Source organism: Cebidichthys violaceus, unplaced genomic scaffold, assembly GCF_023349555.1.
Source record: "Cebidichthys violaceus isolate CVI_PGR_0920_01 unplaced genomic scaffold, fCebVio1.0.p SCAF_14, whole genome shotgun sequence".
NCBI lineage: Eukaryota > Metazoa > Chordata > Actinopteri > Perciformes > Stichaeidae > Cebidichthys > Cebidichthys violaceus.
The window spans coordinates 12,559,834-12,584,785 of record NW_027176307.1 but is presented as its reverse complement, the minus strand read 5'-3'; the positions used below and the strand labels follow the sequence as shown (position 1 = coordinate 12,584,785).

At 42.1% G+C, this 24,952-nt stretch overlaps 2 protein-coding genes and 1 long non-coding RNA gene across 3 annotated transcripts; all 3 read left to right on the top strand.

Annotated features, from left to right (window-relative positions):
• The first annotated feature begins 565 nt into the window (after nucleotides 1-565).
• LOC137871223 (solute carrier family 25 member 29) lies at nucleotides 566-6,690 on the top strand. The gene is made up of 4 exons (XM_068708940.1): nucleotides 566-963; nucleotides 2,782-2,825; nucleotides 3,197-3,280; nucleotides 3,687-6,690. Exons 1-4 carry the CDS (start codon nucleotides 936-938, stop codon nucleotides 4,455-4,457), a joined length of 927 nt encoding a protein of 308 aa, XP_068565041.1. The 5' UTR covers nucleotides 566-935; the 3' UTR covers nucleotides 4,458-6,690.
• Nucleotides 6,691-11,018: 4,328 nt separating this feature from the next.
• Nucleotides 11,019-11,855, top strand: LOC137870831 (uncharacterized). The gene is made up of 3 exons (XR_011102751.1): nucleotides 11,019-11,077; nucleotides 11,470-11,516; nucleotides 11,602-11,855. It is a non-coding gene; the product is annotated as an uncharacterized lncRNA (long non-coding RNA).
• A 3,182-nt stretch (nucleotides 11,856-15,037) lies between these two features.
• Nucleotides 15,038-19,009, top strand: vrtn (vertebrae development associated). The gene is made up of 3 exons (XM_068708281.1): nucleotides 15,038-15,080; nucleotides 15,732-16,063; nucleotides 16,203-19,009. Exons 2-3 carry the CDS (start codon nucleotides 15,752-15,754, stop codon nucleotides 17,955-17,957), a joined length of 2,067 nt encoding a protein of 688 aa, XP_068564382.1. The 5' UTR covers nucleotides 15,038-15,080; nucleotides 15,732-15,751; the 3' UTR covers nucleotides 17,958-19,009.
• The last annotated feature ends 5,943 nt before the right edge of the window (nucleotides 19,010-24,952 follow it).

Here is a 24,952-nt window from a genome sequence, read left to right as displayed (position 1 = left end):
CATTGCTACTGGACAAACAGGGTCGTCACATAATCGTTGGTCCCGCCTTCACCCGAAGGCAGCCGAAAGATATAATACATCCGAATGAACGGTCAGTGTATGCAAGTTGTGGATAAAGTTGAACAAAATACACAATTTTGCCACTGTAGTTATTTCATAATAAACCACGAAAAAACGCCACTTTTCAAATCATTTTCAGCGGAACTGTTAAAGCGTATTGCCGGATATCATATTATGTAATTTATTGAAGCTGCACAGTTATGATCAGTACATAATCACACATACACATGTGGAACACATTTGTGAATGACCAGCCGTTTATTGATTCAATAAACACGGCTCTTGGGACAGTCCATTCAAAAGCAACACATCACGAGCGCTATGACGCATTTCAACACTGGGAGCCCTCTGGTGGTTAAGCAGCCAATGAATGACGAGCATTACGTTCGAAGTGGGGCGTCGGCGTCATCTCTTCACTCTGATTGGATAGAGAGGCCGGTAATTCCCGCCTCCCCCATTAATAACTTCCTGCGACGCAAGTTTGCGTGCTATAGAGGGGAAAAAACCCGTTGATATAGACAGGTGGAGAGGGTGTCCGCTTTGTGAGGCCGTTAAAGTGAACAGGAGAGGATTGAGAACAAGCTAAACAATACATTGAAAAACAAAATATACTTGTTAGCATTTGTTGACTGTCAGGGCATAAGACCGGGAATCGGAGCTAGCTAGCCAGTGCTAGCTAAATAGAGACTAACAGGAAGTGTCAGTTAGTCTATTAGTGAGATTAAACAGCTAGGGACGGTGACTGTCAGCGGCACAACGAAGGAAACGGATTTGAAAAAACAAAACGTTTCACAGAATTGCTAAAGGGGCCTCTTCAGTCAACGTTAGATAACGTGACATTTAGTCCTCCAGCTCGGTGACGTTGAAGAGCGGTGATGGACTTCGTTGCTGGATGCATCGGAGGTACGTTAAGTCTGTGTCAGATAGCACTTTGTGTCAGCACCCCCCTTTTATCTTGTATTTTTTGTTAGATTAACGATCAAGTTGACATATAGCCAAACGTGATTTGAGACGCTGTAGCGTGCCCTGTCTGTGGTGAAACGCCCCCCTCTCGTTCTCTTTATAACAGGAGCAAAACACAAACCTCCCTTAACTAATGTGATTCAACTCCTTCACAAGATTACAATTGCATTTTCCAAATTCCACCACAGGTCGGCACACCCAAAGCAAATGCTGTAAATACAGCTGATTGCATCTGACCTGGTGACAGAGTTTTGACTTTGAGGGAGTGTGAAGATATACATAATCCATAATCCAGACGGTTAGGTTGTCATATATATATATATATATATATATATATATATATATATATATATATATATATATATATATATATATATATATATCTCATTTGTAATTAATTGAGTCTACCAGGTCTCTGGTATGTCCAGTTTACAGCACATCACATGGTCTTCTAGGGAAATGAAATATTTACGTCCTTGCTAACCAAGGGTGCTCCAACCTTCTGCATTACTGGTGTCACCCTGTTGAGAATTGAAAGCATGCAAACATTAAGCAAGTGCAACCTGAGCATTCAAGCTATGGCTTGGCAGATGAATCGGTACACACACCCCCTCTTCACAGACCAATCTCATGCTTTCTGTTCTTAACAGAGACCTGGCTTGGCAGACACTGTTGTGTAACGCAGTGTAGTAGAATTTTAGGGAACCGTCTACAGACAAATGGGAAGCTGGTTGTTGCAGTTTAGGACGGCTTAGTTCAAAACAAGTTGAGCTAAGTGGCATCACGCCTGTGTTCATGTTCAGACATCAAACGATGGCTGACACATTGGACATGGTGATGACACATTGGACATGGTGATGCAACACCCTCGTCTTGTTTTCCTGTACTTGGTTCGTCCCGGTGCATCGAGGTCAATGACCTGTAGTCAAACACGCCTGCTTGTGTTCTTTTCCTGGCTTACAGCTGGCACTCAATCCTGATTGGCTCTTTCTTTTTACAAATGGGGCAGGTGACAAAGCAGCTTCTTATGACGGATAAGCTGGCTGCGGTTTGTTTACTGTGGATGACACAGGCGGGCCAGTAATTAAACTCTTTGTTTACCAACTGGTGATGGACATATGCCACTGTTTGTATTATTTAATTTAATCATTACATCTGCCAGTAATGGAAATACTTGCTAGTTGCAGCATTAGATGTTATTAATCTCCTTAGAGTGGAAGATATTGATAAAATCCTCTATGTAATTTAATGTCTCCATATTAATACAGTATATCATGATATAGTACAAAATCCATTGAAAACCATTATCTGATATCATATACAATGAAAATCTGTCATAAAGCCGTTTTACTTATTGATTGGCATCATTGCCGGCATTGAACGCATCCATCCATAGCTACCATACTATTAATAAAGGGCTGACTCTTAGTGGTGTTTGTGGTCCGTCATGCGCTGCAAGATCCCAGGTTATGTAACGTTCAAAGGCGCCCTAAGGGACGTTTTAGAGGGTGAGGAGGCCCAGCGAGCGCTGGCTCAGGCTCGATAAGGCAGTGTTACCGTGGAGGAGATGGCAGCGCGCTCTAAAATTACACAACAGGGCCAGCAGCAAGAGTTTTAGTGGCCTTTTTTTCAAAGACCGGTCGAATAGGCTAAAAAGTGGTTTAAAAAGGCCCAATGTGGTCCAGATAACTGTGTAGAGACTGTCAGCGTAATGAAGACTGAGCAGAATATGTTCACAGTTGTTTCCTTTGTCTCCAGGTGCTGCTGGAGTGTTGGTTGGACATCCATTTGACACAGTCAAGGTGGGGAAAAGTTTTCTTCTCAGGCACCATGTTGGTATAGAACAACTTTATAGACCTTTTTTTTTAGGTAATTCTCTGTTAAAATGCACATTTAAAAAAAAAATACCAACAAACCTAAAAACTGACGCTTTCCATTAGCTGTTAAACAGATATGTCTGTATGTTTTCAACATGTGCGTATTGAATGCCTCGTGCCAAATGTATTTCATCAAGTTGCCATGTCGTCACTGTACATTGTAGACAGCCAACCGGATTTGAACGTGACTCGGTGTTCTTACTCCCTGTCCTCTTGTTATGGATTGTATGTCAGAGGGGGAGCAGTTTTGTTTTTCCGTGGTTCAAACGATCACTGAAGAACGTCTTCTCTTCCAGGTGCGGCTGCAGGTCCAGAGTATTGATAAGCCGCTGTATCGTGGGACCTTTCATTGTTTCCAGTCCATCATACGGCAGGAGTCGGTACGTGGATTTATTGCTAGTAATAGATCACTGATTAGGGCAAACTGAAGGATCACTTGTTTCCAGGATGAATATTTAAGTAGCCTCAGAGCGTTTCACATTTATTAAACCTCTACTGCAGGCACCGTCATTACAGGAAGTCTGTAACTTTCTTTACTTTATAACACTTTGGAGCAAATTCTGCTGTTAGGAGGAGCAAGCTCTTATTTTTCTGATAATGGCTGTTGCATGCTGGGTAACCTTCTTTTTCAAATTATGAGCACAAAAGGTGATTTTTAAAAACCTGCGTTTTTATCTGTTAAATAAGTCAGTTAAGTAAGAACCTAAATGTGTTTGTTTATCAAACACGTTGTAGTGATGTGTAAAACTATCCTGTCTAACGTGACGCCTCTGACCTCCTCCGCAGGTGTTTGGTTTGTACAAAGGCATTGGATCCCCCATGATAGGCCTTACGTTCATCAACGCCATAGTGTTTGGTGTTCAGGGAAACACCATGCGGCTGCTGGCGCACGACACCCCCATGAATCAGTTTCTGGCCGGCGCAGCAGCAGGTGCTATCCAGTGTGTCATCTGTTGCCCCATGGAGCTGGCCAAGACCCGCATGCAATTGCAGGGCACTGGAGAGAAGAAGTCCTCTCGGAAGTTGTACAAGAATTCCCTGGACTGCTTGGCACGCATCTACAATCGGGAGGGTCTGCGGGGTGTAAACCGAGGCATGGTCACCACGTTCATCCGCGAGACGCCTGGCTTCGGGGTGTATTTCCTGTCCTACGACGTGCTGACGCGCAGCATTGGCTGTGAGCCGGACGACCGCTACATGATCCCCAAGCTGCTGTTCGCCGGGGGCATGGCCGGCATCGCCTCCTGGCTTTCCACCTACCCCGTGGACGTGATCAAATCGCGGCTGCAGGCGGACGGGGTGGGCGGAGTCAACCAGTACAGCGGCATCGCCGACTGCGTGCGTCAGAGCGTCAGGAGAGAGGGCTACATGGTGTTCACGCGAGGCCTCACCTCCACGCTGCTGCGAGCCTTCCCTGTGAATGCAGCCACCTTTGCCACCGTCACCCTCATCCTCATGTACTCTCGGGGGGTGGAGGAGGGACCGAAAGACTGCGAGGCGGTTCAGCCGAGCCACCACGCGCAGATACAGCAGCAGGCCCAACCCTCCAGCCTGTGACGGCACAGAGGCCTCAGCCTCGACCCGGGCGCTTTACGAGCGCGGAGAGACAAAATACACACACAAACCCTCTGTTACTGTCGGACTCTGTCTCGCATCAGACCAGTCATTCCCTGTTTTGAGTCAAAAAAAAGACCCGGTTTATATTATTTTTACTTTCATGTCAAAAAGGGAAATTTATTATTTTTGCAATTATTTAAGTTTCAGGTTTGCCTCTGAAAATGCAGACTTGTTTCGGGGGACGGTGGGGACGGTTTTTACCAGCAGCTTTTATCCGTAAAAGAAATATCTGACATGACACTGATCTGAACTTGTTACTGATCCACTAAACTAGGTAGTGTGCAGTCTAGGTTGATGTCTCTATTACATATCTGTTGAAATGTGCAGTGCTTAACTCTCCTTGTACATAACATCGATTTAGATTATTTTCTTTTTAATGTAGATTGGAAACATCTTGCCTTATATGAAATATATAATATGGTATGAATACTTTTATTTTGGGAAAGGAAGCTGAAGCACCTGTTTGTACCTGCACTGTATCTTGAGAGAGAGAGAGAGAGAGAGAGAGAGAGAGAGAGAGAGAGAGAGAGAGAGAGAGAGAGAGAGAGAGAGAGAGAGAGAGAGAGAGAGAGAGAGAGAGAGAGAAGCATTTAATATGTGAGCGGAACTTATTAACGTGCGTCTGCTTTCAAACCAAAAACGTATTGCAGCGGAACTCTACTCCTCACTACAGCACGTCCGTAACCAGAAACCCACCTGTGTGTGTGTGGAGACTGTAGATGGCGTTGTGGTTGGTGTGTCTTGTTAAGTAGTCCGTTTGACCAAACTGTGAAGTTTTATCATTGTAACTTTACTGCTGTATCAAAGGCCTGATCCAGAAGTGGAACATGGTGCTATGTGTGCCACTGCACTTTTTACTTTTTTATATATAATTCAACTCTCATATTAACGTTTAACTGAGTCTGAGTTTTCACGTCCGTTCTTGTTGGGGAAATTTGAATTACACCGATCCAACAACGACAACATTTCTACCCATAATGCACTAGAGCGCTTCAATTTAAGAATCCCAACTTCTGCTTAAACCTTTTTAAGTAGCTATGTTTAAAACGTGAGGGGTGAAGGATTTCTATAATACCTTTTAAAGGTTGAAGAAAAATGGCCTCTGGATAAAGATCATTTCTAACTTCAGTTACTTATTGAGCAAAAAGATTTTGACGATATTACTTCCTGAAACTTGACTTGTGTGCCCATGGTAGATAGACTGTACCCAATCTGTATTTGGACTTTAATACAACGTCTCTATATCTGTTTAATAATGTCCAGGTGTTGTTAATGAGCGGGGGTCGTCTGCGTGTGTGTGGGGGGTCAGTATCCGATGTTTCTTTTTCTCTATTTTACGCCTGAATGTTGAATATCTCGCCGTAAAGCAATCGCATCTCTTCCTCGGTGCAGTGAATCGTCCGCAGGTTGCTGCTGAATGCTTCATCGAGCTCCGTCTGAAGTCGTAAACCGAGCAACAAATCGGACCGCTGTTGTCATTCGTCGGGAAAGAATCTCTCGACGGGCTGTCTGAGAGCAAAGGAGTCGCAGATGCACTAAACCTTCAGTATGTTGAATGTAACACTGGAATCACTCGCAGGTGTTTTTAAATGAGAAACTATCTGTTTAAATTTAAATTGAAATGTCTCTAACTTTATTTGTTCAATGCTGCTGAGAATGTTTGAGCGCTCCGAGGCTGTATTCTGGTTTGAGAAGAGGAAGTGGAGCTCTTTGGTACGTCTGTAGGCGTCGCGTGCGTTTAATCGATGCTTCCACCTCTAGAGCAGTGACCGTTACCTCTGACTCCACGGTAGAGTTCAGCTTCGAACTTTTGGCGATTGACCATTTTGACAGCTAACGTGTAGTCCGGCTGATGTGACCGATGCAATATGTACAGTAACTGTATTAATGTGAGATTGTGGTGATGTAAATATATATATATATATATATATATATATATATATATATATATATATATATATATATATATATATATATATTTCAGTCTAATGTAGTCGTTTGGTTCCCTAAATGTCTGAGTTTAAGCGGTTTTTGAAGTCGTTGTTTGACCGGTTTGATTTAGCTGTTACACTGGAGAGATTGTAACTGAGACGTGATATTTTTGTAACAGAGTCATACATTATCTATTTGTCTAGAGGATCTGTACAAATGGCTAAATAAAAATGATTCAGCAGCTGGTTGTCTATATGTACCCTCGCTACACTTCTACTGATGAATACAGTATTCAACACTCACAGAATCTATTGTTCTTATGAAAGTAATCCCCATAATTATCAAATGAGAACAATGGGCCCCTCCTGTGAAAAGGATTCATCTTTTCTATGTTGAGTCGCATCAACTGATGAGACCTCAATTTATTGTTTACTGCTACTAAATCATATTTAAGTCATATTTGTAAATGACACATGTTACAACACTTATGTTCTTGGTCTATATATAGATATACAAATAAAATGCCAGCTATCAAGTTCATCATCACAAAAACACAAGTTCCTGTGTTTGCTATTGTCAGTCAGGGATGACACAGCATCTTGTGAGTGTAATCTGGGTTTTCATATGAAAACTCATGAGCTCATATGTTTGTTTGTTTTTTTTCTTCCTACACAGATTTATTAATAAACCGGATTATTTGAGCATTCAGCACGAGCATGTGCAATGCTTCCTGCTGTCTGTCAAAGGAATGGCGTGTAGCAATCAGGGGGGCTCTGTTGGCACAAGTGGAGAATAATATTATTGAATATGCGCGGGAGGAGTTTCAGTTGACCACTAGATACCTGAGCTTGCACGGCAGCTGTACGCAGGATCGCGTATCGCATATAGATCACAAGATACGAAGAGGAAACGAAGTACGACAGACGTACAATTGTTGTTGATGAGACGAGATGTTTTCGCTCTTCTCCTGACTCCTGAGTTTGACTGAGAGCTGGTTCATCCAATAGACTGCCAAGTATTTTTAGAAAGTGCCGGCACCTTTCCAAACAGTTTCCAATGAAGGCCTCTCTGATGGTTCTGTGTATCAAACCATCTGGCGGGTCAGGTTGCTAGATGCCGCCAGAATCCTACGCACTGCACCTTTAACATCCAGTGGGTGCGTCAGGAAAGAGGAAACCTGGCAGCACTGCTCTCACTGTTCTGGGTTAAGCTGTACATCTGTTGAATCATATAGTATCTTACACTGTATATTTACGTCATCACAGCTGAACTGTCCAATCAGCTGGAGTCACTATGTGTGTCTCCAGCTGATTACAGAAGTCGAGATGAAGGAACTTCGAGACAGTCTTTATCTCTTGTTGGGATTAATGGAGAATCTGTAAATCAGGAACACAGCACAAAAACAAAATGTCACATTGAATCATTCACAGTTTGTGGGAAGCATTGTGTCTTTGTACATTGCACTTGGGATTTATTTACAACAATAAGAGCACTTCGGGATTAAACGCTGTGAGGGGGAAGCTGGTTGCCGTTTTAGTTTGTCAGCACTAAACAGAACTCAACACCAACACCGAGGGGCCACTTGTTTCTAGGAAATGAAGATTGCATTTGCAAATAACATTGCCTGCTGTAAACCTTTGGATGTATTTGAAAAGCTCTTCAAGATAGTAGAAAAGGGTGGAAGCAACCTCCAGTGTAGCTTCCAGTGAGAGAGAGAGAGAGAGAGAGAGAGAGAGAGAGAGAGAGAGAGAGAGAGAGAGAGAGAGAGAGAGAGAGAGAGAGAGAGAGAGAGAGAGAGAGAGAGAGAGAGGATCACTTGTTCTGGAAAATATTGTCCTTTAAGGAGCAATTACTTTAGATTAAACCTGAGTGCCATCTGCTGATGGACAGCGGTAACTGCAACTGCAACTTGTTGGTTAATAAAAGAAGAAGGAGGAGAATCTGTTGGCAGTGAGGTCTGTTGTCGAGTTTTCCAATGTTTTGATGGTGCGACCACCGCAAACACGAGTCAGTTCAGCTCTATTGTATTGGGGTTAAAAGTATAAAATGTTTATTACGAATGCAAAAACCCTCAGTAAAATTACAATAACTATTTTGCACAATATTGCACATCTGCTAGTGGAATTTGCTTTTCACTAATATTCATGAATTTATCTTCTGTAAAGTCGTCTAGAGGGAACAGTCCTCATCAATGAACTTCAGAAATCTTGTGAGAATAAAATACATTTCCTTTGTTTAGTATTTATGTATTTATTTGTTTAGTTATGCTGGTTTACAAAGAGAAAATGTAACGTCTGAAATGTTTTTTTGTTTTTTTTTACAGTGATTCACTCTTAATTGAGAGAACATTTTCATTCTTGACTACGAAAATCAAATCCTTTCATTTACAATTTAACAAAGGATACTGGGCATCACAGCTTTCAGCAACGTCCTGTGTAAAGGGGCCTCTATTCAAATGACCCCCAATACCTTCATTGTTTTTACGTCTTCTCCTTCCCCTTGTTCTTCTGCTTCTTATTCTTGTGTGGAAATATAGTTTCTGAAAATATCAAGTATAAAAATAAAAAAAATAAAAAAGTGAATTGACTCATTTCCACCAAACACCAAACCAAACCCTGACTTAAAACAGCTCTATTGTGTCGTATGCATGTGAAACATTGTCAATCAGATCCGACGACTGTTAAGATTTTCCTTATCTGGCTGAGGAAGTTGGCAAATGCAGGAAGTGACACTTCTATTGACTAATGTTCAGGGGAACAACAGTGAACATAGGGCACCCTTTCACAGTGCACATTTGCACACAGTATGGCTGGAATTGTCCACATGGTGATGAGGCTGCTGCTGTTATCTTTTATCACAACGGGCAAGTGCAACATTTACCCAATCTGATCTCTGTGATAGTTTTATAATCTAACACCTCGTAGAAAAATCTGACCCTCTTCCTCTTTCTTTCTCCAGGAGGAGATGGTCTGATATTTGCTGAAGGGGCTTATGACATTACAGTTCCATGCCAGGAAGACCTAGTCTGCTTTCATATATGGCAGCTCAACACGAGCCAAACAAGTGATTACATTGCGATTGTCAGTAATGGAGAGATCCAGACGGCTACATCAGAGGGAAAGGACTCCAAATGCACTCTGCAAATCAAAGATCTCACAGCGGAGGATGTTGGACGTCATCGCTGCCAAAGACCAGATGTCTTCTCTCACAGTGAGTGCCGTCAAGATTAAAGCCTCACTGCTGTGTCGATGCATACAGAATTTATATCACCTGATAACGAGAAAGCTGAAAAATAGACTTCTATGCTGTAAACAGATAAATAGATCAAACAAATGTTTTTTTTTTTTGTCTTCTTTTTCAGCCTCCCCAGAGTGGACCCTCGTACCTGGCGACACTTTGTCTCTGCGGTGTATTCTCCTCAGCTTTGTAAAGAGGAATTGCTATTCACAGCTACACCAGGTCCGCCTGTCGTGGGTGGATGAAGCCGGCGCTGAGATACAAGAGGACTCACAACATCAGATCAAACGGGAGTCTCGTTGCGATGTCACCCTGGCTGTCACTGTTCAAAGTCCCGAAAACAAGAAGTTTAGGTGCCAGGCGACTGTGGGTGAAGAAGTCCAAACTTCAGTGGAGTTGCAGGTCCGAGTCCCAGGTCTGTATGATGTATTCTTACCAGTAGGCTCCATAGCTTTTAAATGCAAGGATTAAATAATAACAAATGGTATTTTCTTTGAAGCTTTTAAAGGGAAGGGAAGAGGAATCCTCATCGAACTAGAACCTGGAAATCAAGGTACAGTATTATTCTTACAAAAAAGCTTCGTCGCTCATGTCATGACTTTTTCCTTTTAAAGATATGCTTAATAACCAATAAATATCATTGAATATGTAAATTGATATTCCTACAGCAAAAAGACAGAGATTTGAATAATGTTCCAGCTGATTCTTTTTACATTCAGGGCATCATCTGTATTATTATACACATTTTGCGTATGCCTATTGAGTGACGCTATTATACTAAAGGGCACTAAATAGTTTCCGGTTCATTTCAATTTAAATATTAAAAGAAACACACTTATTTACTGTTTTGACAAGAGTCCAATGGGAAGATCGCTAAAACTTTCTACATTTGTGCATTAAATATGAAGCTGCAGACAGGTATAGTTGATAAGATATCTTATCTTATCATGAGCGAGTTAACCTCAGTTCAATCCACAACAGTATTGCGCTTGGCCCAAAAATACTGCAAATAACCCCACATTAAGACAAATTAAACGTCAATTCCTGAGCTTCAACGGTGGTGGAAAGTGATTTTCTTACCGTTTGACACAATCAAGGTAGCTGTTTCCTCTTCTATACAGGTTTTACTTAAGCTAACTGGCTATAGTTTCATATTTAGTGGAGAGACATGATAAGTGGTTCCAATCTTCATATCTAACCCTTATTCATTTAGGGTTCGATGAGAATTTGGAGGACGTGCTCCATACAGAAATTTGACTTGTTTAAATGATTTTATTAATTTGCATTCTCAGGTGGCAACCAGGACGCGATCGGCGCCGCTGTGGGTGTGGTGGGATGTGTGGTTGTGGTCGGGTTGGTTGCATTGTTCGTTGTGAACAGAAGAAGAACAAGTAAGTTCTCCTAAACTTCCTGAACCTATAGAAAGGGTCTGTTGAAACTGCTACCGTGGAATATTGTCTCATACCTGTAACGCGGACTCGCTCATCCATCCATCCATACAGGCTACACAATCACTTCCACACACACACACACACACACACACACACACACTCCTTGCACAATGTACTTTGTGGTGTTTGAGGCAATCACTTACATACGTGAGATGTGCTACAAATACCCTACAAGTTCTGTTTTCACCGCTCCGAAACATGATGGTTCATATTTTGCAATTGTAGAGTTACATAAGTGAACTTGAGAAATCTACACCAGTCTGTAGTCTTGTATTTAGTGGCTATTTTTACACAATAAATCATAAATGTGTGCATTCCTATCTTTATTGTAGGGAGCCAGCTGCCGGATGAGTCTCGCTCCACGACCAGTACCAACAATGTAAGTCAATTATCTTTCAAAAAAACCAAAAATCTTTTGTGCTTTTGTGCCAGTTTTGAAGTTAAAGTGCCGTGTGTGTCTTTAGGTTATGGACGCAGACGATGTGGTCTACGCTGACGTCATTTTTCCCGTTGACCCTGACAGAGTGTGGGTCCATGAGTGCGAGTCAACTGAATACGCCTGTGTCCGATACAAATAGTCCCAACATATGAACTGCAGTGTATCATTCCTTTGTTTGTTTGCGAGCTCCAACTGTGCTCCTGCCATGTGTTTTCATAACGTCCTTTGCTCCACGCCAAATCCCTTTAATGTAACTGTAGTCGTCAATTAACAAGTATTTTGCCCTTTGACTCAGCCATTTTGCATTTTAACGTTAGAAAAATGTTACATGAATTTGAATAGTCTACCTCAACATGTTTGACTTCTCTTTTCAGATATGGTAATTAATGCAGCAAAGTATTTCCTGAATGAATGAGTACGTGTGAGGATGTTCTCACTGACATCAGCATTAATTGTTATTCACGGTGTTTGTTTGACAACATGTCTTCAGGAAAAATAAATGTAAAGATGACAATCTTGGCAATTAAGTCTGCAGTTTTATTTTATTGAAAAGCCTTACAGTAGTTGTGGAGAGAAATATAACCTAACTTTGGTGAAACATTGTGTTACATTTAAAGATAATATGCGGTCCTGTTCATGTTATTTCCCTCTATTGTTCGACTGTACAAATCAAGATCGAACGGAAATGACAATCTGAACATCCCCCTTTTTCATAAATTCAGACCAGCAGTAACTCTGCACAAAATCCTATTCGGGATATTGGACAAGCTGGTAATCCATCTATCTATCTATCTATCTATCTATCTATCTATCTATCTATCTATCTATCTATCTATCTATCTATCTATCTATCTATCTATCTATCTATCTAAGCAGCTGTTGAATCCAGTAAGCAAACTATATTATACTGACTGCAACTGGTCTGTTTTTCAATTGCTGTCCAAACCAGGTGGAGGAACTTGGAAGAAGTGGTGGCCGGCAACTCGATTAAAAAAGCAGGAACATAATAGCTCAAAGAACACTGAATTTGTTGTGCAAAATCTTAACCAGTCACTGTTTCTGAGTGCCATTGTTCAGTGCCATGGTGTTTCTGCATGCGATAGTGTTTCGGCATTCATTACAAACAATTCAGGTGGTCAACGTGCTGAATTAAATAGTGTGGAGATCACTTCAAGCTTCATCTCTTTCTTCTTTCCCCTGCCAGTACACACAGAGTCACACCTGCACACACACACACACACACACACACACACACACACACACACACACACACACACACACACACACACACACACACAGCCACAGCAGGTGAGAGACTGCCGGAGCCGGTCCCAGTGTTGCCCTATTTGCATTTTAAATGCTTGCAGCCAGCCCACTACTCTGTTCACAGTGCAGTGCAGCACAGCTAATCTACACACCTAAGGCGTGTGATTGGCTACAGCCGAGAGTCTGAGGGGGTTGAGGAGACGGTGAAGACACAAACATTGACAAGAAAAGGGGGGAGATGATAAAAGTGGAGAGGCCGCACCAGGGTGGGTTAAAGGTCCCTTGTTACATATCACATGGAAGATGTTCATTTCCTGATTTCATCCTTTCAAGGATGCAAAGAATAAAAAGCATACCGGCTGCCTTCACCTGAAATATGTGCTATTTATCAATTTAGATTGTTTTGGTGTGAGTTGCCTTCTCTCAAAGAACTCAAGGAACTCTGGTTGAAAGAAATAGTTCCTACATGAAACTGCTCATATAGTCCCATTGCATTGGAGAGAATGCAGACATCCCTCCGGCCGACATCTCCAGCTCTCTGTAACTCACACTATAACAACCTAGATTAGTAATTAGCACTGCAGGTAAGAGGAATGATATACGATATGTCCCTTTAAGGTTTGTCAAAAGAAGTGAAAGGGTGAATAGAGGATGAAGGGAGCATTTTTGATTGCCTCTCAAAAGCTCTCAACATGGCGACACCTCGTATTATCTTAATGTACATAATATTACTGTATATATTAATAGTAAATTGTAAAAAAGGCTTTGATACATCTACAATGAAATCGGTTTCAGTGTGACCCCTCTGCCACTCCTTTGACACAATGTTTAGACACTTTCTTTGACCTTTCCTTACAAAACACGTCGTCATCCTCTTTTAAAAATTTACAGTAAATTTTGTTTTTAACAAACTGTGACTTACAAAACATTTCAGGTCAATGACGGCAAGGGAAGGAAGCTCTTTTTCAAGACAGAGTTCTAAATTAACACACATATTACCATACCTTTTAACAAGTGGGTGTCTATACGCAGTGTCTCAGCTTGCAATGTCAGAAATACAAGCCAAAGTGGTGAAATCGGGCCTGATCTTTTGTAACCCCCCCCCCCCCCATCCACACACTCACACGTTGTCTAGATAGCTGATTAGCTTTTAGGTCAAAGTCTTGAACCTCAGTGAACTCAGGCACCAGCTTGTCTGCCAAGCGCTTGGAGTGGACAGATCAGTGGGGGCCAAATGCTGCTGTCCCCTGGTGTGTGAGTGAAAGAGAGAGAGAGTGTGTGTGTGTGTGTGTGTGTGTGTGTGTGTGTCTACAGTAGTGGGGCAATGGGGGGTTGGGGACAGTCACTGGGATTGTTGTGCGTGTGTGGAACAAAAGGCCTTGATTACTGAAATCCTGCAAAAGGCAGGAGAGGAGGTGTTAAAAGTGATAGAGTGGAGAAACAAGCAGCGCCGGAGCCCTCCTCTCCTCTCATGAAGCCCATGTCCACACCCTGCCTGTCTGCACATATATTGACTTCAATCCACAAACTGTCCGTGGAGCGCAGACTGAAGAATAAATAGGAAAATCAATTTGTGCCGGTCTAAATTGCTGCAAATTTGCATTAAGGATTTGAAGAGTAGGCTAGCAAGCCGTGAAAGTAACCTCAACATATATTTGTCACCACATAGGGAACCCAGATAGTTTAAAACATAACCCTTATTGTCGTTTCACACACTTGACAATCCTTGAAAGTGAACTGATGACATCTGCAGTTGGCTCTGACAAAAAGGGGGGAAATCCAAAAGCGTGTTGATGAAACATGAAAGCACCGATACCTGTTCACTTACAAGGCTGCCTCTGTGCTCTGGAGGCCCCTGACGCGTCGGCTTTTGTTAACACTTCACATTGAAATTGACCCTGGCTGAGGAGGAGCGAAGAGGGGGAGGGAAGGAAGGAGGTGTCTCTCGACGCAGAGACAAAAAAAAAAAAAAAAAAAAAAAAAAAAAAAAAAAAAAAAGCGACTCGGCGATTAACAATTTCCTGAAGGGAGGTGCTGCTTATCACTCCCAAAAGCTCCAGTGCTCACCGGAGGACAGGACGCTCTGGAGCTGCGCGCATACAATGGACTAAAAACTGCCAGAGAGAGAGAGCGAGAGAGAGAGAGAGGGAGATCCGCACTCTCAGCTGTGAAACCACCCCCCCCCCCCCCCCTCCGCCACAAACAAGTGACTTTCTTTTTAAGTTTCTGGACGATCAGGTAGGACAATGTTAGTTTCGAATATCGGTGTGCTTTGCGGTTTCTTCGTTTTAAATCGCGCATTTATGTTATGTTTATTTGTAAGGGGGTAATAAGTTAAAACGCCTGATTTAAAGCTCGCAGGTTGGGTTGAGTGTTTAAAATGACAGAAACAGGACCTATTAATCATAAGGCAGCACAAACTGTGCCCTGTAGGTAATGCCTTTTGAAAGTGATACTTAGTTTTAAATATCACAATATGCCATATTTTGCAGCCACTTTGCAATTAGAAAAAAAAACACTATAATCAAATTGTACTGGCTTTTGCTTGAATGAAACAAAAACTGTCTGGACATGGCTCAATGAGGTGAGTGACAGAGCAAATTGCATTTCTAGATCAGTTTAATTGAGCAGGAATTGATCTAGTTCAATGAATTTGGAACATGTGAGATGTATTTATTTAGTTCTGACACTAAACTGCACCAGCAGCGCTGTGATTAAGCTGCAGCTGTTGTTTGAATGTGGATAGAGCACAGTAATCTACATAATCTATTCTACAAATTACAACGGCGTGAACATATTCTCTAAACTCGTCCCCTTATTGTTTTGTATCGCTAAACTTCCCTCTCCTCCCATTACCTTTTGTTCACCATCCCCCCCTTTTCCCTCCAGCTCTCACCAGATAACCAGGTATGATTCAGAGGAAGGAGGTTGTGTCGTCTGTTCTGGGGCATCTCCAGGAGGCCACAGAGAGCTCCGGCCTGGACGCCCTGACCAGAGTGGCCCTGGAGGTGGACCAGGTCCTCGCTCCCTTCCAGCTCCCAGAGACCCCCTGTCAGGATTTCCCTGTGTGGACGGGCGTGGATAACGCAGCTCATGGCCTGTACCCACCCGATGCACCTATGGGCCTCCTGCCTCTAAAATGCAATGGAGAGGGCAACCTGCTGTTTGATGCAGTCAGCATGCTGTTAGTGGGCAACACTGGACTTAGCTTGGAGCTACAGGTGAGCAGTGATGGTTTATAATCTTGAGCTGTGTGATCTAAACGTACACTGTTGCACTTATATAATCAATACGGTCTCTTTCTATCTTTTAAGATGTGCACTTTGTAATATTAATTCATATTAATATTGCTCCTCACAGGTACGGACAGTAGTGGAGATGGTGCTGTGGAAGAGATACTACCTGTCTTGGATGATCGATTCAAAAATGATGCTTCAAGCTGTTCGCTTCAGCCTCTCTGCTGAAGAGTCTGAGGACATGCTGAACCTGCCTGTAGCGGTCTTGGAGGCCATCTTTGATGCAGATGTCAAAGCGTCCTGCTTCCCCGGCTCCTACGCCAACATGTGGCACGTGTACGCGCTCTCATCAGTCTTACAGTTCAACGTCTACTCCATCTACCCCATGTTCAACCTCAAGATCCGACCCTATTTCAACCGCCTCATACGTCCAAGGACCTGGCCTCAAGACTGTGTGACGCTAACCCTCCACATCATGTGGTCTGGCGAGCTGCAGTCCGGGTGGTCGTTCAAGCCGAACCACTTTGTGGCACTAGTCCAGACGAGTGACCTCGTGATTGGAAGCCCCAACAGCGAGCAGAGGGCGTCGCCGATTAAGAGCGAAGAGCTGCTGAACCAGGACTTGCAGCTTTCTTACCCGGGTCTGAAGGACAAGTACAACATCACCAAGAGGACCTTCTACCGCTGGAAGAGGCAGACGCAGGAGCACTGCAAAAAGTCAGCAGCCAGGTACGAGGCAAAGTATTTCCTGCAGGCCTGCTACTTAGAAGGCAAGCTCATCCCGCTGCACCAGTTTAAAGAGTTTTTCCCTGAGATATCACGGTCGTCGTATTACAACTGGAAGCAGGAGTTCCTGAAATCCGGCGGTAACGTCTCCACCTGCTCGTCGACCGGAGAGATAAGCCCCGGAGAGAGCACGGAACAGGAGGCCTGGTCTTCGCCCGAAGCCAAGCAAGAGGAGCCGGACCCCCATGACAGCATGGTCAGCATGTTTGGCCTCAGCCTCTGCAAGCTGGATCTGGAGCGGGCCCAGAATGTAGCTCACATGCAGGAAGCTAAGCGCTGTCTGCAAAATTGCATCGCTATTAACGCCTCTCTCCCCTTCCGGATCTTCAAAAAAAATTTCCCGGGGATCTCCAGATCAACCTACTACAACTGGAGGAGAGAGGCCATGCTGTTCCACGGTGGTTACAAAGGCAGTGTTGGCAGCAGTGAGGATAGCTCAGATGCCGACAAGAGCCAAAGTCCAAAAAGTCTGTCGCCAGTCCTGCCTAACGCCAACCAGCATTTCGTGTCCAGAGCGAGAATCTTCAGGCGAAAACACAAAATCTTCAGAATGGCGTACATGAGTAAAAAACAGCTCCGGGATGCTGCAAAGCTTCATGTCCAAAAGTCCAAATGGTCCCTGACAAAGTTCAAGCTAAAGTTCCCCTCCATGTCCCCTTGCTTTTACTGGCTTTGGCGTAGCAGTCAGAAACGCAAGAAGAAGATTGTCACCCAGAACGCAGAGATCAACCTCCCGGAGAGTCTGGAGATCACTGCTACGGAAGACGAGATGACGCAGAGGAGGATGGATAGCCAGCATGTGCTCCCATTTGTTGAACGTCCTAAATATCTAGAAACGCCCCCCCTTGATGCCCTGAGTTCAAAGCACACCCTTCTCGGCATGGCACCCATAGAGGAGCAGATGTTCGCGATGGATCTTGTGGCTCTGGCCAACTTCAAGGCCAAGGCCAAGCTGTTCCTGCAGCAACGCTTCGAGGAGAAAGCCTTCCCCACGTTCAAAGAGTTCAGGTCCTACTTCCCCTTCACCCCACGCTCGACGTACTACATGTGGAAGCGGGCTTTGCATCACGGGGTGTCACTGGTTCATGGGTAAATGTATAAAAGCTTTTATCGAATAAAAGAAATTGGATGTCAGGAGCTACTCGACTGCTTTGTTGGAGAACTTCTCAGCCACAAACGCCTCATGCATCTCTCTGCCTGTGCATTTAACTGTAAACACACTACCTACACATTGCAGTCGCCATGTTTTCATGTTCTAAAAGACTGTTGAGTACACTGGTTTAGCATCTAAATGCTTTGTGTCCTTCCTCTGCCCCTCCACCTCGGCTCATTCCTCCCTCCTGGACATTTGCACATGTGTGAAAAGAAACCGAGTCGTGGGGCAGTTTAAACCCTGCATGTCGCCCTCCAGGCAAAAGGGCAGTTCAAAGCTGTTGTTCAATGGCATTTAGTTTGAAGCCGTTTCTCCTCCATTCTCTTTTAATTCTTGCTAAGCATTGTACTTTTTTCAGTTTGCATTGTAGTGGGATTATTAATGCTTAAATGTATGATTTTTTATTTTTTATTTTTTTTCTTCTTCCTCCCTTTTGTTGATGTTTGTGATATTGATCTGGGAGATTCCTGGAAGTTTAACGTTTTTTTTATTATTTTTTATTCTTTGAATGTAAAGAGCTGCCAGTATTTGATGTTAGAGATGAGTTTACTCTTTTCTCAAACGTCCTCTGTAAACAGGGTTCCTGTCCCTTTTCATACTTCTACTTTTGATTATTGAATGTTCTCACAATTTTGTGCGTGAAGTTTTAGGTTGATTGTCTCAAGATTTGGGCGTTTTTTTTTTGATGACATACTGAAATGCCTCCTTGACTTGTGATGTTGACCACTATAGAAACTGAGTTTTGTCACGCTCACACTGTATTTGCACTGAAATGGTTCCCATGACACTGTCGAATGTATTGCCTTAACCACCATGCACCCTTTTGTGAAGTTTGAATTTTCCTACAATTCTATTTTTGAAGAAAAAAGAAGTGGTTTACATGGTTTCTTTACTTGATAACTGAATATTAATGATAATAGTTAATTTTTTTTCTGCAACGTTCATTTCTAAACTACCTATTTCCTTGTGATATTGGGGAATATTTGCCTAAATATGCAATGTTTTTCAGTAAATAAAGTTCCAGTTCTTCTTCTCACGACGCTAACCAACGCATTTATTCCAACCCTAAATACCATATTTCAGTTTGTTTCTATGTCTCTATTTTATTTTTCTTAATCATTGCATGTCTGAAACTGGCCGCCTGCATTGCAGTCAGTCTGTAGGTAAGGAACTGTGTCCCGTTGGGCTGTAAACCATCGGCCCTTTGCTTCGAGCTTGCTTGAAAAGTTCTCATATCACGGGGTATTTAATGCTGCTTCATCATGTCAGCTCATTTACTCAGACCATTAACATTGTTAAAGCCACCAGTTGTTTTATGCTCCACAATATCTAACGCTGTATATCATCTCTGTAATTTTCTCGAATCAATTGGTCCTCTTTCCAAGTCAGTGAGCCCTTGTTCTTGGTGAAGCATACCAATAAGCCCTCCTAATCTCATGCCCCATCAGCTGCATGTTGATTTGATTCTCTGTTGGGATAGATTGGACAGTTTAACACATCGCACATTAGTAGCAGAGTTCTGCAATACGTTATGACCCAAAAGACATGCCGGGTCTAAGTTAATTCATGTTGACAACCAGTGTGCTGAAAATAATAGAACAAATCATTCCCACTGTGTAACCGAGCCAGCGGCTAAAGAATAGAAATGAGCTTTGAGACTGGTTTTGTGGTTTTTGCCCACTGCCATTTCTCCATGTAGCCAATTGTGCTCATGTTAATGAAGGTAATGGCCAAGAGTAGACGGGATGGAGTACAGAGAGAGAGAGAGAGGGGGGGAGGGTCTAATTGTATGCATGGGATGGAGGTGTTTGAGATAAGGCCAAGAACATCCAAGAGTTTGGGGGGAGGGCAGGAGGTGTAGAGAGAAGGCCAGGGGGCCAAGCCATTGTTTTGATCAGGTGATACCGGTGACTGCACCACTTAATGTGTTTGAGTAGAATTTTACAGTAATACGTCTGGATAGTCTTCCTTGTTTTCACCTGTTCAATTCTAAATGTCTCTAATGCGAGACACTACAGGCAAAAAACATCATTTGTCATGCCTTGATCAATTTTGAGGTTTTGGGCTGTTTGACTTTCATAACATGTTTTCTTTCAGACTAGTGGAAAGTTAACGTTTAAAATATACATTTAGGTGTTTTTGTATTTTTACTACTTTGTCTATTTACGTCCGTAGATTTATTTTAAAGTCACCAAAAGTTAGCAATAGTTCATGCCTCATTTTCACATTCAAACATATAAATACAAATTTGGAAAAATAATTGTCTTTGTAGACAATCGACAAGCTACATTTTTTTACCTTATGCACCTATCTTCAAATGTCATGTATTTTAAAGTTTTAAAGTCTCAGACTCTGAGCTAGCTAATTCTCCACTTCAGCAGCACTGACACACACCTTACTATCCAGTTTCATTCCTATTTATATTCTGAAGGTTATTACAGAGGGGTTTGTTTATATATAATTTATAATCCGATTCACAAGCAAGGACCAACAAGCTGATTTATTAAAGGCTAACGTGATTGAGATTTTTTTTTTTTTTTATGGCCTTTGGGAAGTATTTTCTGATTTATGGAGCGATAAAAAGAAATATTCAAAATTCCCTCAGTAAAAACCTATGATTGTAAAATGTCAACAAAGTGAAACAGGACCTGAACCTGGCTTCATCCAATGTTCAGAGTTATGTTCTGGAAATGTATGCTAAATGGTGTAAAAGATAATATCTCGTTTGCATATTTAAACATACGTTTTCAGAAAACTCGTAATCAAAGTAAATCAACTGGGGAAGTCTCATGGTGGTTTATATTAGTTCATTGTTCCCCCATTCACCTGTGTCTCCCCTTAACAGAATGTATAAATATCAACAACCATTCATATACCTGAGCATTTTTTACTTCATTCAGTTGAGCCGGCACTGAACTCAACTGTTACTTCAGTTTTCTTTCCACCTAAGCATATGAAATGTCACCTCCAGTTACAGTAAAATTGAACTCCCAGATTTCAACTTCTTGTATTAAATATATATTTTCCTTTTCTGAATTAAAGGCTAGGCTCCCGTTTGTCCACAGGTGGTTGTAATGCTTCAGCTGAATTTTTGAGGTACTTTTTACATTTTTACTCAAAGTGTCAGGAGTGTAGTTACAGTTAGAAATCTATGTGTTTGAAGGAGATGACAAAACTGATCTCTGACTCTGACACAGGATTCTATAAAGTAATATATTATCATTCATTGCAACCAATGCAAGGCAAACACTAGAAATACATCATTCGTGTTACCAAGCTATCTGCCAGGAATAGTTTTATTTAGAGTTGAAAAAGGTGAACTTATCCTTTAGGTGCTCTGGTGACATATGAAGTGGTATACAATGTGATATGAAGTACACATTACTTATCATAAACTGGATCAGTCAATAGCCATGTAAGAACTATTGACAAGCAATTAACACATATTTCAACTTTAAACAGTTTATTTTCATGTCTCAGCATCTCCGGGGCAACTTGGCATGAGCAAATATCCGATGACGTCTTTGTGGTTTCCCCCCCCCCCCCAGTTTGCAATCTCCATCTTCATCACTTATGATAGGAGTAAGTCTCACTGGCGCCGAGCTATTCTACATTGTTTATCTTAAAAATAGCATGAAAATAATGAGGGTTGGCAGGTGGGAGCGAAAGTCTTCAAGGATTAGCATACTGCAGTTGGTTCAGAAAGACAGAGCGATAAAGCAGAGAGGCATCTCAAGGATGCCAAATTTTCTCGGTAAACAAAACAGACCTGTGAGACTCTCGAGGCTCGTGGTTTGCTGCCAATTACCCTCCGTAGGAGCAGCGATGAACTCAGAAGAACTCTGATATTTGACCCCAGGTTGCGTAAAGTGAAGAAGTGGAAAAGCAATGCAATTTCAAACTGACATTTTTGAAATAGGGGGTCATTTTCTAATCTACCCTTCCACATAATGACCACAACTCCAAATTGAGCCATCTCTAAATGAACCTCGTTTTGTACATAACTATAAATGTACAGATCCCACACGTGTTTCACAACAATAGCATAAGTACATCTTATGTATAAAAATGACCTCAGTAAGTTCCTTTGTTTCAAACACATGTCGACAGTTTGCCCACTAGGTGGCAGTGGTCTGCTTCATAAGCTTCCTTGGTTTCGGTTGCCTTTATAAAAAGACTCATTTATGGCACACGCTTTTGGTTTGGACCGAAAATGTGTTACTGCATGTGCTCAGGGTGTGTAGTGCAGATATCTCTGGTGATAACTCCATTAATACACATTATCCAACTCTGCAGCCAGTAATGCAGAAACCAGATAACGTCTGGGAAACAAACTGCATAATGAGGGATTAAAGAGTACAGGAAGGAGACAAGTAAAGAGGCGACATCTGTGAGATCTAGTTCGGGATTATTTTGTCCCAGAATACTCCAAACTCGTTCCCTGTATTTGTTATTTAATGCAAGTAATGCAAAACTAAAATAATAATTTGCATCAAATGCCAAGATTTAACTGAGCTAGAGGTAAGATGGTAGATACAAAGCTTATTATGGGTCTGGCACCCCCCCCCCCCCCCCCCCACAAGTTTTCTATTCGATCCCTCAAACTAAAGTTTTGTTTTGTGCTGTTTTGTAATTAGATGCTGCTAATAGTTTCTTATTTGTTAATTAATCTGTTTTATAACAAACGTATGAAATGATTCATAGCACATAAATCTAGGTAGGGCATGTCTAAAGGAGCAACTCCTCTTATGTAATGACAGATCTACATTTTTATTTCTTTTTTGAAAGCAGTTTTACTGGTTGAACCTCGATGGATTACCCATAGTCTGAGACCATTTTTAAAGATACACTTCAATCATCATAAATAATATCCATATCTCTGTCGTTGCCAGCTGGTACAGCTGAATGTGATTCAGCATCATGTCACATTAGCTGGCAAAGGCAGAACACTGAACGTGTAGGCTTCTGTCAGCAGCATAAGAAGATGCACATTATTTCAAGATGTGATGGTGAAAAGGAGAGAGATTAAACCCGGCCAGTCACACAGGGACAGAGTGACTATATTTGACTTAAAAATGAGGCTGATGTGAATTAATTTCCCTCTCGGTGAACGTCTTGAGGAATAGGGGTTCTGAATTGTTCATGTCAGTCGAGGAGACAAGAAGCTTTTTGTGAAATTTTCCACGAGTAACGTACAATTGTTATGCTTCATTTTGCACAATGTTGTGCCTGTGAGCAACTTGAAGGCATTCTAATAACGCAAACCATTGGAGGAAAGCATTAGTTAATTCAATAAGAAACTATTATTTACTTACTGCTGCCTCATATTGCTCCGGTCAATTTCCTCTCACATTCATTCAAGTTATTTACCGGAGGTTTGCCATTGTTGTTGCGTCCAGAGACTCCCATTTCATCAAACGCACACAAAGATATAGGTTCTGATCAGAGACCGGCATTGACAACCTCTGACTTGTTTTTCTTGCAACTGTTTCACGCTTTGTTTTTTGGGCTGAATCAATAATTCGGTGAGTCTTTTCTTTTTTTTTTTTGCTGATGAATGAAGGCAGACAGAGAAAGTGAGTATGTTTGTGTGTGGAAGACAGAGCGATATGAGGGATTAAAAAGAGCAGTTAAAGCAACTCTGATCCCAGTTGCCGCTAAAGCAGCAGACCGCATGTCGACTGATGATAATCAGGGCTACAGGTCGGGTAAATAAAGGCCTTGATGGGTTATCCATGTGTGCGGTCACATAATCCTTTGTGTATGTTTGTTCTGCGGTCTCGTACAGTGCTACAAGCTGTTCAATTTTGATTCAACGCAAGCCAGCCTTTATCCCTCAATGCAACATCCACACTGCAAGTCAGAGAGCAGAACAGCCGGACTGCTAAGTTCAATAAGGTCGGATCCAAAGATAAGAAGGCAGAATGAAACTTCTATCCATCTGTTCATCCATCCATCTTGGGGCTAACCCTGAGAGCTCTTGGGAAAACCGACTTGAAATGAAGGCAACAAGAAGATAATCACATCAACAAAATGTCTCTTATTCACTTGGTTGCTGTTTTGTTTTAATATGTTTTTTTCATTGAAACCTCATCTGGTTACACAACAATCAGTGTGTTCAATATTTTTGACATTTTTGGCAATTCACTTATTTGCCTTTTGTGCAGAGAGGTAGATGATTAGATTGATACCACATTCCCATCAGTCGGTTCAATAGGAAGATACAGCTAGCAGCCTGTTAGCTTAGCTTAGCATAGAGACTGGAGAAAGCCAGGTAAGTGAACCCGGCTACCAGCACTCCTAAAGCTCACCAATTAACACCAGAGCTCACTTGTTTAATTCATACAAAAAGTGCTCCCTGCCAAGAAATAGTTCCCCCCCCCCCCACATAACCCCGTAAAACCACAAGTTGTAATTTTTACACTTTTTTGTACAAATTAAACAAACAAGAATTAACATGATGGATGAGTTTTAGAGGTGCTGATAGTGTAACAGTCTGGCTCTGTATCCAGAGCCTTTGGACTATATTGCTTTATATCGTTGTAGCTGTCTATATTTGTTCTGTGATCAGATTTAGTTTTCCTTGTTCCTTGTTTCATTCATACGTTTAGTCCTTCTGTTTTATTTTGATATACTCACCTTAATTAAGTGCCATGCTTAGTTTTACTTCCTGCCTTTGTGATTGCCTGCCCCGCCCCGATTTGTTCCACCTGTGTCTAATGAGTATTTAGTCTGTGGGATTCCCGTTTTTGTGTCAGTTTGGCGTCGCTCCTTGTGAGCAGTGTGTCACTTGCTCTTCTCTTGTGTTCGATCATCACCCAGTGCTTTTAGTTTCCAGTGTATTGCTTGTGACCAGCCTCTGTGGATTTGCTTTGCTGCCTGTTTCCTGGCTGCCTGTGGACGTTCAGCTTGTAAGCCTTTTCCAATCGCTGTAA

Bases quoted from the DNA above. Each gene is read 5' to 3' on its own strand.
- LOC137871223 (XM_068708940.1), top strand. From the start codon at position 936: ATGGACTTCGTTGCTGGATGCATCGGAG. The intron at 964-2,781 runs GTACGTTAAGTC...CTTTGTCTCCAG, and splicing joins CGTTGCTGGATGCATCGGAG to GTGCTGCTGGAGTGTTGGTT. The intron at 2,826-3,196 runs GTGGGGAAAAGT...CTTCTCTTCCAG, and splicing joins ATCCATTTGACACAGTCAAG to GTGCGGCTGCAGGTCCAGAG.
- vrtn (XM_068708281.1), top strand. From the start codon at position 15,752: ATGATTCAGAGGAAGGAGGTTGTGTCGTCTGTTCTGGGGCATCTCCAG. The intron at 16,064-16,202 runs GTGAGCAGTGAT...TGCTCCTCACAG, and splicing joins GACTTAGCTTGGAGCTACAG to GTACGGACAGTAGTGGAGAT.